General features: G+C 42.1%; 1 protein-coding gene across 1 annotated transcript in view; it reads right to left on the reverse strand.

The window, feature by feature from the left end:
• Positions 1-17,416, reverse strand: part of Nipa1 (non imprinted in Prader-Willi/Angelman syndrome 1 homolog (human)) — a 41,117-nt gene that overhangs the window by 2,544 nt on the left and 21,157 nt on the right. Inside the window, exons 2-4 of the mRNA NM_153578.3 lie at positions 16,489-16,536; positions 15,407-15,497; positions 4,377-4,537 (exon numbers count right to left, since the gene is read on the reverse strand). Of these exons, the coding sequence (NP_705806.1) occupies positions 4,377-4,537; positions 15,407-15,497; positions 16,489-16,536 (300 nt within the window). The remainder of the gene's footprint in view (positions 1-4,376; positions 4,538-15,406; positions 15,498-16,488; positions 16,537-17,416) is intronic.

Here is a 17,416-nt window from a genome sequence, read left to right on the forward strand (position 1 = left end):
GATTTTGTTCCTTCTGAGTGAATTTCACCAAATGTTTATGGGATACCTTCCACAGAGAGATGATACCAAATGTGTAACAGGGCGTAAGTTAAAGTAGATAATCTTAAACTGGTTTACGCCCAATTCAACCTGTTCAGTGGTTCTCAACCTGTGGGTCTCAATCTCTTTGAAAGGTCAAATGACCCTTTCACAGGAGTCACTTAGACCATCAGAAAACACAGATACTGACAATATGATTCATAACAGTAACAGAGTTACAGTTATGAGGTAGCAATGAAAATAATTTTAAGATTGGGGTCACTACAATACGAAGAACTGTATTAAAGGGGCCAGCATTAGGAAGGTTGAGAACCACTGACCTACAGGATGCATACAATGCGTCTGGGTGTGGTACAAAGAGTACACACAACCATAAATTATCCTATATTCTTCACAACTTCTGAATGCCTCCTTGGGCATCTAGCTGAAATATCTGGTTATTTAGTTACAAATTATCAGAGCTAGAGATTATATGGGTACTTCTTGTACATATTTCATACACATTAAAATTTTCACAAATGCAACTTCCATGTAGGCTGCAGGATGGTTATTCTTTCTCTGATTGAGACTTCAAGAGTTATCATCCTCCATTTCAGAGAGTCTATACTGCTGATGGTGAGTGTTCATGCTGATAGCATAGGCTCAGAGTAAGTCACGAACATGCTATCTCATGTCAGTTTCTATCTATGTCAACCAAATATTTACAGCATCCACACCTTTTGTGTGGTCTGCCAACTTTTCCAATAGTTCTATTTGAGTATTTACATTAAAGGTAGAAAGAATCCTGCTATGGCTTCTTTATACAGTTCGCCATTATATTGACTGCTCTGAAATTCCTTGTGCAAGGTTGATTTCATAGGCTGTCCTTCACAGACCTGGAAACCAGTGGTTATGCCAATCAGTCATGTAGACATGCACAGCAACAAGTGTGCACATGCAAACAAGCAAGCAAGTAGGAGGCGCTCAGGCCCTCGAGAGAGCTAGCCCTGTACCGGAGGCAGCCTTTGGGAAAAGAGTCAACGGAGGGACAGTTAAAAGCTGTCTGAGAGCTTCACCTACAAACTTGCCAACTGGCAATGGAGGGCAGAAAGAGTGGTATGTGTAAGCACAAAATACTAGCTCCCTGTGGGCCAGGTTTGGAAGATAAGGGTGTAAAACCGGAAGCAGCCTGAGTACAGGCATAGGATCAGCAGCACAGTGTGAATGTGGATCTGTCTGGGCTGGCACTCATGGAAAGATGGATACAAACACCCTTGATGCCGGAAGGGACAAAATCAGATGGCATTTCAGAAGGGTCTGTAAAATCAAAAGGGCTGGCATGATAGGAACTGGAAGTAAAGGGTAGTGGAGACTGGCAAAATCAGGTCTCATCCAAGGCTGCCATGAGGACAACTGAGGCATCCTGGCTAATTAGATAAGGAAGGGACAAGAACGCCAGCCATCGGGGTTGGGTGGAGGCTTAGACAGCAGCCTCAGGAGCTATATGTGAGAATGGAGCGTTCACAAGCAGGAAATCCTCTTTCTTTTCCTGTCTCGGCCTGAGATTCTCATTTCTCAGAGGCCCCCAGATGTGTGACTTTTCAATCTGTGTATCAAGCACATTTCCATCATGGTCCTCTTTAAAGGAGCCAGTTTATGCCTTTTCACTTCAGTAACTCAACCTCATGAAATTTACATCATGGATACCCTGTCTATCTAGTCAGATTTGGTCTCTAACTCTGCCCTTCATAAGGTAAAACAGTGTATGTGTTCCCCCACCCCCCGCAGCATAAGCTTCTGTTTTCTGAAGTGATGCTGCCAAGCACTGAGAAATGTGGACATCGAAGCACTAAGTATCGCCTTCACTTCCTGCGGGGCCACGCATCTTAGCCACGGTCTCGACATTCTAACCCTGACATACACACCCCAGTCCCACCATGCTCCCTCTAAATACCTTTACAAACATTTTCTCTGACCTTCCGGCTTTGAACTGTTAGGCGTTATATATGGGGGGGGGGGCGTGGAAAGATAATTAAGTGGTGGTTTAAATTTCCTCTAGGGCAAAAATTACTTGTGCTGTTTGTACCTTTAGATGAGGGGGGGATAAAGGGAGTGAGGGGAAGAGAGTCAGAGAGAGAGAGAGAGAGAGAGAGCACGAGAGCGAGCGAGCACGAGAGCTGTGCCATGCATATACTGGCAGCACTGAGTGGATTCTGTAGGTTAAAGAAAAGTACCTACAGTTGAGAGGGTAAAGTGGAGTATGGGTGGGGCTGGAGGAAAAGGAATGTGTGCACTATTTGCATGCCTGGTGGCTGAGGAGGTCAGAAGAGGGCATCAGATCCTCTAAAACTGGAGTTACATACGATTGTGAACTACCATATGGATGCCAGCAATCAAAACTCAGTGCTCTGGAAGAGCAACAAGTGCTCTTAACCTCTGAGCCATCTCTCTAGCCCATCAAATTACACTGTGTACATATATTATGAAATTCTCAACAAATGCATATATTTAAAGACATCATAAAATCATCATCAACAACAAAACAAAGTTGGATGTGGTGTCATATGCCTGTAATGTGAACAGTTAACAGGTTGAGGGAGGGACTGTAACAAGTTTGGGGCTAACCTATGCTACATAGCAAGCACCAGGCCAGCCAAGCTATATATCGTGACCCTGAGTAAGAAAAAGAAGCACAACAGGAGGAGGTAGAAGGGAAAGAATTATCATTATTATTATTATTATTATTATCATAAGAAAGTTGTCAGTGAAGGAGCTAGAGAAAAGACCCAAGGAGTTGAAGGGGTTTGCTGCCCCATAGGAGGAACAACAATATGAACAAACCAGTGCCCCCAGAGCTCCCAGGGACTAAACCACCAACCAAAGAGTACACATGGTGGGACTCATGGCTCCAGCTGCCTATGTAGCAAAGGATGGCCTAGTCGGTCATCAATGGGAGGAGAGGTCCTTGGTCCTGTGAAGGCTCAATGCCCCAGCGTAGGGGAATGCCAGGGCCAAGCAGTGGGAGTGAGTGGGTTGGGGAGCAGGAGGAAGGGGGAGGGGGTAGGGAGCTTTTGGAGGAGAAACCAGGAGAGGGGATATCATTTAAAATGTAAATAATGAAAATATCTAATAAAAAAGTCAGAATCATGTGATTTTATATTTTACATGTTCTTAATACTTTCAAGTTAATTATACATAAGGCTGGAGAGAGAGAGACCAGCAGTTCAAAGCTCATACTGCCTTTGCAGAGGACCCAAGTTTGTCCCAGTACCCAAATGGAGCAGCTCACAACTGCGTGAAGCTGCAGTTCAAGGACAGTGTGACACCTCTCACCTCCAAGGGCACCTGTACTCATGTGTACAGAGGCATATCAAAGATAAAAATAATATAGCATAGTTATACATATATAAGTTACAAATGGATAAATAAGTGGGAACATTCACACCCATCACAAGTAAGGGGGCTGGGAATAGGGCTCAGAGGGGCAAGGCTTACTTAGCCTGCATAGGCCGAAGTTCCATTCCTGGCTTGGGGAAAGATAACTTATAGATCTGCTCCTCTGGAAATCGCATGAACCTTTCGGGGCACCCTTGCCTAGTTCACAGCAGAGTTGTCAACTTTTTAACGCCTTTGTCTTTATTCTCATACTCAGAAAATACAAACTTTATGAGAATAAGGAAATATTAAAATGTGAAATGTTCGCAGAGATGATGGTTTGAATGAAAATGACCTCCCCCCACAGGTTTGTATATTTTAATACTTGATCACCAGTTGGTAGAATTATCTGAGAAGGGTTAAAAGAAAAGAGTGGCCTCATTGGAGGAGCTGTGTCACTTGCTGGCACGCTTTGAGGTTTCAAATAAGTTATGCGAGCCCCATTGCTGTCTCTGAGCCTCCTGCCTGTGGAGGATCAAGCCCGTGAGCTCTCAGCCGTTCTGGTCAACATTCCTTTGCTCCATCATCACAGACTCTTAACCACAAGCTCTGAAACCATGAGGCCAAGTAAATGTTTTGTTTCATAAGCTATCATGTCCATGGTGTTTTGTTGCAGCAACAGAAAAGTAACTAAGACAACAGACATAAAATACCAAAGGGAAAAAAGGTCTTAACTAGCTTCATGAAATATGAGGTCTCCACGTAATCAAACCAAACTTAAGAGTACCTCTGAAAATTGGGTTTGGCATGTCCTCACAGCCAGCTGATGTACACACATAAAATGGACAGCCAATCATGGTCTAAATCGGAGTAGACATTGTACCCCTGCCCTGCCGGAAATCATCACGACAGAGTGGTAGTATGAGCTGTCTGGCTTCCCCAGGAAACACACCGAGCCACCCGCTCTGCTAAGAACGAGTTACCTGGATTGGTCAGCTTCTCCTCCAACTCGGCCTGCGTGGTCACACTCTCAGACTTCGGGGAATGGATGATCAGCACGACAGAACCTGCGCAGCTTAGCAGACAGCCCAACTTGCCCAAGATGTTGAGCTTTTCCTTCAGAAGGTAAGAAGCTAAAATGGACCTTCAATTAAGGAAAAGAAATCATTATAGTTTAAGTCAAACTTGTTTTTACTAGTTGAAGATACTTTATCTAGAAGATTCATACTTTTTTAATAGGTGTATTTTATTTTCATTGTTTTTTTTTTAATGTTTTTATTTGTATTTTAGCACTGGGAATCAAATCCAGGGCCCTGTGTATGCTTTAACACTGAGCACCATGTACATCCTGCCCAGCATTCACTTTTTACAAAGAGAAAAACGAACTTTCCCATTAGATATTTATTGAAGTTTTTTTTTTCAGCACAATTGGGTTTTTATACATTTTCATGTATAACCAATATGTAGATTGTAACATCGTAACTCATATCATGGAATAGTTTTAATTATCATATAGATATAAAATATATGAGAAGAGGAAATTTTATTATTGACCAAAAAATTTCTTCTTTACTTAAAAAAAAAAAACAAATAACACACATAGACACAAAATAAATAAATAAATAAATAAACAAATAAATAAATTCAGAAATGCTAACAGCAACTGAAGTATGGAAGAAGGAATACAGAATGGTTACTTCTCACTAACATTCAAAACTTAAAAGATCTGGCACTATTTCTTCAAATACAGGAAATGTGTAGGTATCAGTGTGTTCATCTCTTTTCCCTTTACAACATCAGCATCCAACCTGAATGGGGAAAAATGGGCTTCCACTAGGTCATTCCTATTGTGCTGTTATTAATACCGAAGATATTCAGAGGACATGACCATCCAAGAACAGGATGCAATGGTTCATGGTTATACTGGATTATTTACTTTGACCAATAGTCCCCAGACAGGATCCACATAGAAACTAAGGCTACAAGCTAATGAAGAAGCAGGAGAAATGTCCCTTATTCTTGCTGAAATGAACTGATAATAGACAGTTGACAGGGGAAAAAAGTACCCAAAATCATCTAGTGTGTATTATCATTTGTATTTTTTAGGGAAACAAAGTTAAACGAGACAGAACGTCACTGTGTAGTCCCGGCTGGCCTCTGCTTTAGTCTCCCATGAGCCACTACACTCAGGCAGTTCACATCATAAATGTCTTGTCAATGGCTGGGCATTAACATAGTTTCCAGCCTGCGATGTTACTGGGAAAGTGAGTCATCAGAAAAGGAAGGCAGAGGTCTAAAGCGAGGCTTCGAAGAGGGAACTGGAACCGTAATAAAATACGGTTCCATACGGGCAGAAGGGAGGGGGCTGCCTTGGGGAATCCAAGCAAACAGCAAGCAGAAAGCGGCCAGGAGAGGGCAGCAGTGGGTAGAGAAAGAACCAAGTGCATGAAAGGTCATAATGAAACCCATCACTCTGGGTCCCAACTAAAAAAATTAATTAAAAATACTTACAAACAAAACCAGAAAAATAAATAAATAAAATTAAGGCTATATGGTTAGAACTTAAACGTTGCCTTCCCAGGGGATGAGAGAGAGGTATGTGGCTGCAGGGCAAGACTGAAGAAGTGGATGAGCAGGGCTCCTCTCAGCCCTGGGAGGAGGTAGCCTTGAGCCACAGTAACTGAGGAACAAAAAAAACTTGTCTTTTGCAGAGAATCAGTTGATTTTTTCAGATGCCCTTAACAGGTGCCTGAGTAAGGTGATGATGCTCGACTCTAGACTCTCTCTCGGTCAGTGGCTCGCCTTTCCTAGTTATTCAATACTGGGAGGGGGTTATTAGTAAGTGTAAATTAAGATTACATCTACTTTGGAAGAAATATACTAAGTGAACTGAGAAATCCTTAACTTGTACTTTGTTAAACAAAGAGAATGGAAGATGACTAGACAGACCAGGGGTAAGAAGGCACAGGTTAGCGACCAGAGTTGGAAGGCTCACCCTGTCAACACACCACACCTGGGGCTATCATTTTCTGAATACCTGCACATAGTTCCCACCTCCTGTCTTATACTACTTTGTGTGAAGTCAACACAGTATACTATACTATACTGTACCTACAGTTTCGCCCTAAAGGAGGCCTAGTCATCCAGTTTGGAAAGTAAACTGCATTGCTGAGATAATATAATGAGAAAACCATGGCAAAAACATGCCTATATCTTAAATCAGGGCTCATATTTTTGACTACTTGATCCCTAGTTGGTGGAACTGTTTGGAAAGGGATTAGGGGTGTGACCTTGCTGGAGGAAGTGTGAGACTGGTGGAGGGCTTTGAGGTTTCAAAAGGCTGGAACCATTTCCAGTGCTGTCTCTGCCCCCTGCTTATGGATCAACCAACAAACTCTGCAGCTGTCCCTTTGCTCTGCCATTGTGGACTCTCACCCTCTGAAACTGTAAGCCAAAGTGAACACTTTTTGCTTTATAAGTTGCCTTGATCAAGGTGCTTTGCCACAGCAATAGAAAAGTAATAAAGGTAGGGGTCTATGTTGCTGCCCAAAGAATCATGAACACAAGGGGGAGGGTCACAGAACAAAAACCAGAGCTAGGTTCACCTGGGACAGCCATCAGACTGTGCCATGGTTGAAAGGGCCTGCCATAAACAAAAGCGGAAAGATAATGAGCCTGGGTCACAAGGCCAGATCACCTCCCACCCCACTGCAAAAGACCAGAATGCAATAGCCACACGTAAAAGTTGGTTATTAAAAAAAGAGTTGGTTATTGATGACTTATAAGTCTTATATACGGAAGTACAAGTTCCTTATCGTACACATAATTTGAGACTTTTTTTTTCCCTATTCTGAATGTTCTTTTCTTGATGGCAGTTTCTGGAACATAGTGTTTAAAATGTTTATTCATGTGTTGTGTATGTGTGTGTACGCGAAAATTCTATAGTCCGCATTATGTTAGAGGTCAGAGGACAACTTAGGGAAGTTTGTTTACTTAATGTGGACTCTAGGAGTGAACGGAGGTCATCCACCAGGTCTGGCAGCAAACCTGATGGCAGTAAAGATATCTCTACCTGCCGAGTCTTCGCACTAGACCACTGGTTATTTTAAATTTATTCTTTTTATCAGTTTCATACAAGATACAATGCACCTTGATTAGGTCTACCCCAACTCCTTCCTGCCACTCACCCTGGACATCCCAATCAAGTCTCCCTCCAACCTTCATTTCTCTGCAGAATAGACATTTTAAGTTTGGTATATAGTTTATTTTTTCTTCATGTGATTCTGGTATCATACTTAAATAGCCCATTCCCTGATTAAAAATTATAGTGACTTAAACTGTTGTTGTTTTTTTTTTCTAGGAGTCTGCCAGTTTTAGCTCTTGGACAGATTTTGAGTTCCTTTTTGTGTGGTGAGATAAAAGCAACAACTTTGAATATTTGCATGCCAATGTCAGCCTGTTTGTTGGCCCCATTTGGTTTCTTTCTCCATTCTGGCAGTGCTGGGGTCAAGCTTAGGAGCTTGCATGTGCTCAGAACAATGCTGAGTCGACGTGGCAAAAGTGGACACACATGAGCTACCGCCCCAGCCCTTCAGCACAGTTTTTAGAAAGCCTAGTCTTTCTTATAGAGTTAGTTCAGTATTTCTGGTAAGAAATAATTGTAAGACTATCAGTGTATCTCTGAAATCCCAATCCTATTTTTATCAATTTGTATACCTGGCCATAATCCAGGTTTTGATTTCTGTAGTGTTTATTTTATTTTATTTAAGATGAGGGCTCACTATGAAGTCCAGTCTCATCTCAATCTTGAAGTCTCCGGGCATCAGCCTTTCAAGTGCTGGGCTTACGGGCACACACCACAGCATGCAGCTTGATTACTGTTTTGTTTTTTAAAGATTTTTTTTTTATGTATATGAGTACAATTATAGCTGTCTTCAGACACACCAGAAGAGGGCACCAGATCCCATTACAGATGGCTGTGAGCCATCATGTGGTTGCTGAGAATTGAACTCAGGACCTCTGGAAGAGCAGTCAGTGCTCTTTACTGCTGAGCCATCTCTCTGGCCCCTGATCACTGGGTTTTGAAAGAAGTCTTGAAATTGGAAAGTGTCATTCTTCCAGCTTTCTTTATATTTTCAAGATTGTTCATCTATTTAAAAATTTCTCCATCTGCATATACATTTTAGGAACAGTGTGCCAATTTCTACGAAGAATTCAGATGGGATTTTGATGGAGTTGTGCGGAACCTACAGATTAATGAGAGCACTACTATGGTAATATTTTTTTTTCCTGGCCTGTAAATTATGGGCAATTTATTATATCTCCTTTAAGTACACTCAGAAATATCTTTTGGCACTAGCATCTTCTTGAAGACTGCGAAAGACTTTCATAGTTTTCAGAGTATGACTGCCCTTTTTTTGTGAAATTTATTCCTATTTCATTTACTTTGGTTCATGTAACTTTAATTTTTATTTAGTATCCATACATGTGTACTTGGACTCAGTATACTGGATTCTATTCCATCTCTCTAATTCCTTCCCACCCCACGCCCTACTTTTCTCTCCCAATGTCATGTTCCCATCCCTCCTTCTATACACCCCTTCCTTCCCGCCCTTCCCTTTCATATCAACTGAGAACATTTAACGCTGTCTGTATGAGCATGGTATGAGACCGTTTGCATGGCTAGTCTCTCAGGGCCAGTATCTCTGAAGAAAAGTGATTCCACCTCTCCCAGTAGCCATCAGTCCTGGAACGTGCTATGTATTCTATAGGGAAAGAGAAATAATAAATTTACCCAGATGTGAGCCCTTGAGCTCCAATAATGATTGACTTTGGCACTGGGTTACTATGCCCACTGGGTTAAGAGTGGAAAAGATGGTATGAGACTAACCAACCACTTTATGTACCATACGATGGAAGAATTAACTGAGCCAAAACCAAAACCAAAGCCAACCAAACAAAAACCTGTGCATGGCTAAAACCTGTAATCATTCTGCTAAATGGACATAATAACTAACTACCCCCTAAGTTCTTGGCTTTCTCAGCATAAATGAGTTTGTCTCCCAATTCTTGGAGGGGATGCTTTTTTTTTTCATTTCTATTTCTTTTTTCTTTTCTTTTCTTTTCTTTTCTTTTCTTTTTTTTTTTTTTTTTTTCGAGACAGGGTTTCTCTGTATAGCCCTGGCTGTCCTGGAACTCACTTTGTAGACCAGGCTGGCCTCGAACTCAGAAATCCGCCTGCCTCTGCCTCCTGAGTGCTGGTATTAAAGGCGTGCGCCACCACACCCGGCTCTTTTTTTTTTTTTTTTTAGTTAGATATTTTATTTACATATCAATTGTAATCCCCTTTCCTGGCTTCCCCTGTGAAAAGCCCCTATCCCCTCCCCGCTTCCCCTGCTCACCAACCTACCCACTCCCACTTCCTGGCCCTGGCATTCTCCTACACTGGGGCTTAGAGCCTTTATAGGACCAAGGGCCTCTCTTCCCATTGATGACCAATTAGGCCATCCTGTTGGACTGAGCACACGGTCCCCAATGAAGGAGCTAGAGAAAGTACCCAAGGAGCTGAAGGGGTTTGCAACCCCATAGGAGGAACAACAATAGGAACTAAGCAGTACTCCCAGAACTCCCTGGGACTAAACCACCAACCAAAGAGTACACATGGAGGGACTCATGGCTCCAGCTGCATATACAGTAGGGGACGCTTCTTTTTACAGTGGATGGTGATTAATACAGAGACCCACAACTGATCAATGTTCAGAGACTACGAGACTGTGGAATGATCAGTTCTAAGTGGAACATGGGAATCAAGCCCCCTCCTTCAGAGATCATTGCAGAAGAGAGGGTAAGCAGAAAGACTAAGAGCCAGGGGGGTTGGCTGTCTGTACAGAAACAGGTTTTACCTGACCTGACAGTTATGTTAATAGCATGCATGAACTCCACTGGCTGTGACTGCTTGCACAAGGCCTGTACAAAATCAAGCCAAGCAAAATTCCAACATGGGTGGGGGAGGGACTCATATACTGCCATCCAAAAACAGGAGTAAGTTTTCTTCAGGGACGATGCTCCAGGGACACATGTTCCAGGAGACGGTCCTACATTTGAGCACATACAGGTAAGCATTAAGTGGACTTGGTGGGTGTTTTAATTTTTTTTTTCTAAAGCGTATATATAGCATGGAGGAAAACATTGGGAAGTATCAGAGAGGCACTAGAAGGGAGGGAAAGGGGGAGACAGCTGACCAAAATGCATTGCATGCATACATAAATTTTCCAAACAATAGAAATAATCAGTGAATATTTTTGTTCCTTGCTTTTCTTTTTCAGAGCTATTTAAAAAAAAAAAGAATTAGAAATTTGTATTTTTTTTTTCTTGAAACAGTTTCAGTAGGCTCTCTAGGAATGTGTCCATTTCTCCTAAATTACCTAATCTGATGCCATATAATTATTTTCATTTCTACATAGTTGTAGAAATGTCCCTATTTTATTTCTGGTCTTAGTAATTACAGTCTTATCTTAGTTCATTGCTGTTGCTATAAGTAAGCATTCCCAAACTAGGTAACTTACAAAGAACAGAGGTTTATTTAGCTCCATTCTGTAGGCTGAGGATCCAAGGGTAGAACACTGGAATCTGCTTAGCATTTGACTCCCACGGCCTAGTGGAGGAGATCATGTGGCGGGGTGAAGCGAATGCGTGAGCTCAGGTCTTTCCTTCTTACAAAGGCACCGATGCAGTCACCAAAGTGGCCCTCCTGACCCCATCTATGTCACGTGCTGTCATCACATTCACACCCTCTATTATCGTCACAGATATTAAGTATGTATTACCTACTTGTTTTACTGTCAACAGGTTTGTGCCTGCACGTATGCCTGTGTATCACATGCGTGCCTAGTAGCTGTGGAGGCCCTGAGGCTAGAATAGGGACAGCTGGGAGTTACGGTGTGGGTGCTGGGAACCAAACTGAGTCTTCTGAAGAACAGCCAGTGCTCTCAACCATGGAGCCAGCTCTATTTTCTCTCACTTTTTTTTTCTTCTAAATTTGGTCACATGTATTCTGAAGTTGTCTTTTTGTGCATTTAACTGTCTATATTTTCCAGAAGAAGTGACCATTTTATCATAAAATGTCCCTCAGTAAGATTTTGTTGTTATTGTACAATCTGCTTTGTCTGGTAGATCACTTTTCTAAAATACTCATATGTTATTATTTAGAAAATATACTATGTCTTCCTTTTTATTTACAGATATTTTATGGAGAGGGCCTACATGTCAGATGTATGAGTCATTTGGCTTTGTGGCAAGTGCCTCCAACAGGACCTGTGTCCTTCTGCTGAACATATGGATTGTTTTTTTTTGTATGTCTAGAGCTACTTGGGAAGGGGATCAATGCTTAGGGCATGTAGTAAGCAGAGGCCAGGGACACTGCTAAACAACCTACAGTCTACAGAACAGCTTCCTTTAATATACCCAGCAAAGAAATATCTGACCTCAAATGGCAATACTGCCAAGGTTAAGAACTTGATTCAAGAAAGTCAAGGACAGAGAAAGTAAGCTAAAAAGGCCCTAAGAGGTGTGTCTGTGTGAGGGCCTGGGGCACTAATTAGGATGATTCTTAATCCTATACCCTTTCCATAATTTGGAAATTATTTCCAAGTAAGTTTTTAAAACATCTGTTAAAGTATATTGTAATGCCTATTTTACATATATTAAACTGTTATGTATTAAAATAGAGCTATTTGACGGGGCTCTCTGCTCTATTCAGAAATATAGATTGATTTTCTTCCCAGTGCCATATTATTTCCTATTCTTTATAAATTCAGCAATTATATGTATCAAAAGATGGCCTAGTCGGCCATCACTGCAAAGAGAGGCCCATTGGACTTGCAAACTTTATATGCCCCAGTACAGGGGAACCCCAGGGCCAAAAAGGGGGAGTGGGTGGGTAGGGGATGGGGGGGTGGGTATGGGGGACTTTTGGGATAGCATTGAAAATGTAAACGAGGAAAATACCTAATAAAAAATAAATTAAAAAAATAAATTCAGCAATTCACTCATTATCAACAGAATGTCTTATAATCCACACACACACACATACTTAGCTATCTCTGCTTTCTTCTATTTTGCCTTGATTTCTCTATTTTTTTTTAAAGCTCAATAGTGTATTGCTTGAAGCATGCACATAGTTCTGTGTTTTATCCATAAGACCACAGCAGAAAAAAAAGTATACTTCACTGGGTGAATAAATAGCACCTCTTGCAAAATTGGAGCAGTAGGTTACTTAATTATAACAGGCGTGAAGATTGGCTTACATATTACATGTGCCATGTTCAAAGATCATGAAGTCAGCTTATCTTCCATGGGTACAAACTGGGAAAACTGAGGAATGATTCCAGGCATAAGCACCATTCCTGCCCCGACCAGACTTTCAGGGGCACCCAAAATACAAAGTGACATCAAGCAACATTAATACCAAGCACATGTGTGGACAAGAACAGTGGAGAAAAAAAAAACGTATTTGCAAAGTTACATGTGGAAAAAAAAGAGTTGAGGTTTTTAGACCACAGAATCTTTTTTTGAGACTTGTTTTTATTTTATGTGTATGAATGTTTGCCTGAATGTATGCCTGTGCACCATGTGAGTGCAGTGCCATCAGACAGCAGAACAGGGCTAAAGGTACCATGAAACTGGACTTACAGGTGGTTCAGAGACACAATGTTGGAACACTGCTCAGAACTGAACTCAAATACTCTGAAAGGGCAAGAAGTGCTCTTACCTGCTGAGTCACCTCTCCAGCCCCTAGAGCACACAATTTTAAAGTGAATTTAAGGTAGAATATATTTATCACACTCTTCTCTGTAAGGATGGAGGTCTGTCTGATATAAAGCTGCAGTCCACATATGCACGAGATGAAACAGCTCTTACTTCTCTTCTATCCTAGTCTGTTTATTATTAGTGTCTTCAAAGGTACAACAGACACCCACATCTTTGTAGCAGGCTATGTTGATACAGTTAGTGAAGGTCTATTAAAAACATTTTCTAGGGCTGGAGAGATGGCTCAGAGGTTAAGAGCACTGATTATTCTTCCAGAGGTCCAGAGTTCAATTCCCAGCAACCACATGGTGGCTCACAACCCTCTGTAATGGGATCTGATGCCCTTTTCTGGTGTGTCTGAAGACAGCTACAGTGTACTTTTTATACATAAAATAAATAAATAAATCTTTAAAAAAAAATTTTGGGGGAGCTGGGCAGTGGTGGTGCACGTCTTTAATCCCAACATTTGGGAGGCAGAGGCAGGTGGATTTCTGAGTTCGAGGCCTAGTCTACAAAGTGAGTTCCAGGACAGTCAGGGCTATACAGAGAAACCCTGTCTCAAAAAAAAAATAATAATAATAAATTTTTTTTTCTAGTAAGCCAAGCGCTTGGATGTGGTTTGTCTCCATAGATACTAATGCTGAAATTTGATTTGCAGTTCTAAATAGTGATCACATCACTAAAAGCGATTACTGAAGCAGGTGGGGGTGGATCAAGCCCTGCACTCCGGAGGCACGGGCGGGTAGAGCTCTTTGCGTTTGAGGCCAACTTGCTCTACAGGGCAAGTTCTGGCTACACAGAGAAACCCTGTCTTGAAAAAGGAGAAAGAGGGAGGGAAAGCTTGGGATTAGTACAGCTCTCCCAGGACTGGATTTGTTACCACAAAACCAACTGTTAGAACGTGCAGTTCTGTGGCTCCCTCGGCCTAGTTTGTGAGCCTCATGAAGGGGGTTGCCATGGAGACATAGCTCAGTTGGGAAGAGCACATGCAGACTGTTCAGAAAACCCAAGCTCAGTTCTGTGTTCTGACATCAGCACTGACCGACATCAGGCACTTCACGACAGCCCCTAACTCTAACTCCAGGAGATCCAATGCCCTCTTCTGGACTTCCAGGGAGCCTGCACTTCCATGTATACATACCCACACACAGACCACACATATACACATCATTAAAAATAAAAGGAATTGTTAAAAAAAAAACAAATAAAATTAAATAAAAAAAAAATCTTTATCCAGATGTGGTGCTATGTAACTTTTATCTTAGCACCTGAGGTAGAAACAGACTACCTCAAGAATAGCCTGGTCTAGATAAGGAGTGCCAGGCCAGCCAGGGCTACAGCTCAAAAGAAAACAAGAAAGAAAAATAAAAAAAGAGGGAGGCTACTCAGTCTTGTACTTTGTAGCCTCTAGAATTATGAACCCAAATTAAAACCTTACTTCTTAAAAAACAAATTATCCATTCCTAGCCATTTTGTTCCAGCAAGAAAAAATGACCTTGGTGACCAAGCCAATAAAGAGGGTAATTTTTGACAGCTGTCACTCTAAGTCTTTACTCCTCTCCACATCATATTCCTGGTCCCTGGAGCCATGACTCCATGTGACAGGCAGATATTTCAAACCATGAAACGCCAGCTTGGAGTTAGCCAAGTTCCAGTTTGGATTGGATCACCCTGACAGAGTAAAGCCCAGAGTTCCCGCTCATTACTCGGTATCTGTCTGAAGGACTGTGATGACAAACCCTTGGCCACGTACACTGATGCCCATGGGTCACGCGCCCAGCTTTTGTTCGGTAACTTACTGGAATGAGGTGGGAGAACGCTGGTCTAGCAGAGGATGCTAACCATCCTCATAAAACACGAGCTGACATTTTACAGAAAGATTTCTGACAATAACACACTGTGGTATGAGGAAGACTCTAGGTTCTATGAAGTTTTTTCAGAGCAAAGCCCAGGAGGGTAAAGGCAGCAGATTCAGTGATAGCTATGAATAAACTAGAATTTGACATGCTATACGGTGAGTTCTCAGAGAAGCATCAGTAAGAGAGAGAAATACATTGCTAGGGTTACAATGAAAATATGAATTCTAAGTACAAAAGATCTATCGTCATCAACTACTTTATTTTTTTAAACAGAAACATTTACAATGAAAGGTTTTTTTCCTATGTAAACTAAATATTAAATATTAAAACAGAATGTCAGTTCTCACCCAAACGGTACTCCAAGGGCACCTAAGGGAGTCACCAGGACTGTAGGGACCGCAGTGTAAGCTAGAAAGTTTCCAATCTGGCCGACAGCCACTGTCAAGAGAATCACAAGGTTACATTACAAAGTCCCCCCCCCCTTTTTTTTTATCACCAATCAAGATTTTGCAAGATTCTGTCCTGAAAGGGCTTCTTCTGCCCCACTTCTGAGGAAGCAAATGTACATGCTCGCAGATCCCAATGACAGAACTTCACTGGTCTAAGAAGTAGTCTCCACTCTCTGGAAACGGCCAGCGCTATCACAGTGGCCGGTACAGCACTGAATACATTCACGCTCTCTACACGCTATCTTAAAACATTTCAACTTTTACATTTTAAACTTATTTATTTATTTATGGCAGACATGTACCATAAAAGCAGAACACTGGCACCATGTAGTACTTGGGCACATGCATGTGCGCAAACATTTTTCATTTATGGTGCCAACAGTCAAAAACCTTTAACCTATTTTTGTGATACACACAGTAGTTTCTGTGTACACTATAGAAGTACACCAAGGTACCATACTGTTTCTGACTGCCACTTTATACCCAATGACCAATCTTTCCTAGACAAGTGGGGCTAACAGCCTTCAAGTGACCTTGGACCTGCTCCAGCCTGAAATGCTGTCCAGAGCTGGGCTGTAGGACCCCGAGGTGTGCTACTCCATCAGAGCTTAAAAGGGGCCTCCCCAATGAGCACAATCAGCCTCACTGAGGTAGCACTTTGCTTAAAGGGCCATATGTGACAAACCACCTGATTATTTTAAAAAAATCACAGTTTATTATTTAAGTTATAGAACATGATCTTTGGTCTGCCGCTGGAGCCCCTGCCACCTTCTCCCAGGTCAGCCATTCCACACTTTCCCATCTATTCTCTTTCAGCAAAGAGAAGGACAACAGGAAAAGAGAGTGAATCTGAAGTGCAGAGAGTAGAAGCATGGGAGGACTTTCAAAGCCACACTCATCTTGCCCTCTCCATCCCCACCCATGTGATAACTTTAGAAAAAAATATAAGAAGACTGTAAGCTACTATATAAACCACTTACTTGCAATTGTGCCAGCCCACCACACAATGTCTGTTAGGTAGGAAGTACCTATAAAAAAAGGTGAGAATATCAGGAAAGCAAGCTCATTTAGTGCTGTGTGTGTGTGTGTGTGTGTGTGTGTGTTTATGATGTATATACACATGTCTATAGGCTGATGGGATTTATTAGACTGGGGGCCATCACGCCCTAGCATTTCATCTGTTGGTGCTCTGGAGTTACAGATACTCATGACGCATTCCAAGATTTCTACATGGATGCTAGGATATGAACTCAGAGCCTCAGCAATTGCACAGCAAGCCCTAGCAAATTACCTGTTTGTGCTATGAAGTTACAGATATTTATGACAAATTCCTATCATTTCCTACATGGGCACTAGGATATGATTTCAGAGCCTCCGCAATTGCACAGCAAGCATTCTTACTAACTGAGGCATCTCCCCAGCCTTGGGAAGAAGGTTTATAAACCGTATGTAAGTACTGGAGAGATGGCCCAGAAATTAAGAGCACTTACTACCCTCGCAGAAGACCCAAGTTCAATCCCTGGCATCCACACCAGGCAGCTCACAACTGTCTATAACTTCAGTCCAGCCTCTGAAGACACATGTACACCACCTACCACCACAATCACCACCACCACTACCACCACCACCACCACCACCACCACCACCACCACCACCACCACCCACATGCTGAGAAGGCCAGGCTGATTCCATAACAGGCTTCAAATTGTCAGTTAGGAAGACTAAGCCTAAATCTTTGTTTCTAAGAACTGGGCAATTCCAGGCAAGTCTAGGCCTCAGAAGCTGCCCCATCACCTGGCCTAATGAGGCAAGGACAATGGGTCAGCAGCAGTTTCCAGACTTCCTCAGTTACTTTGTCAGCAATGGTTTCCAGCCCCCATGTCCCAGTAATGGAAGATAAGGGTCAAC

Source organism: Mus musculus, chromosome 7 (genome assembly GCF_000001635.26).
Source record: "Mus musculus strain C57BL/6J chromosome 7, GRCm38.p6 C57BL/6J".
NCBI classification, from domain to species: Eukaryota; Metazoa; Chordata; class Mammalia; order Rodentia; family Muridae; genus Mus; species Mus musculus.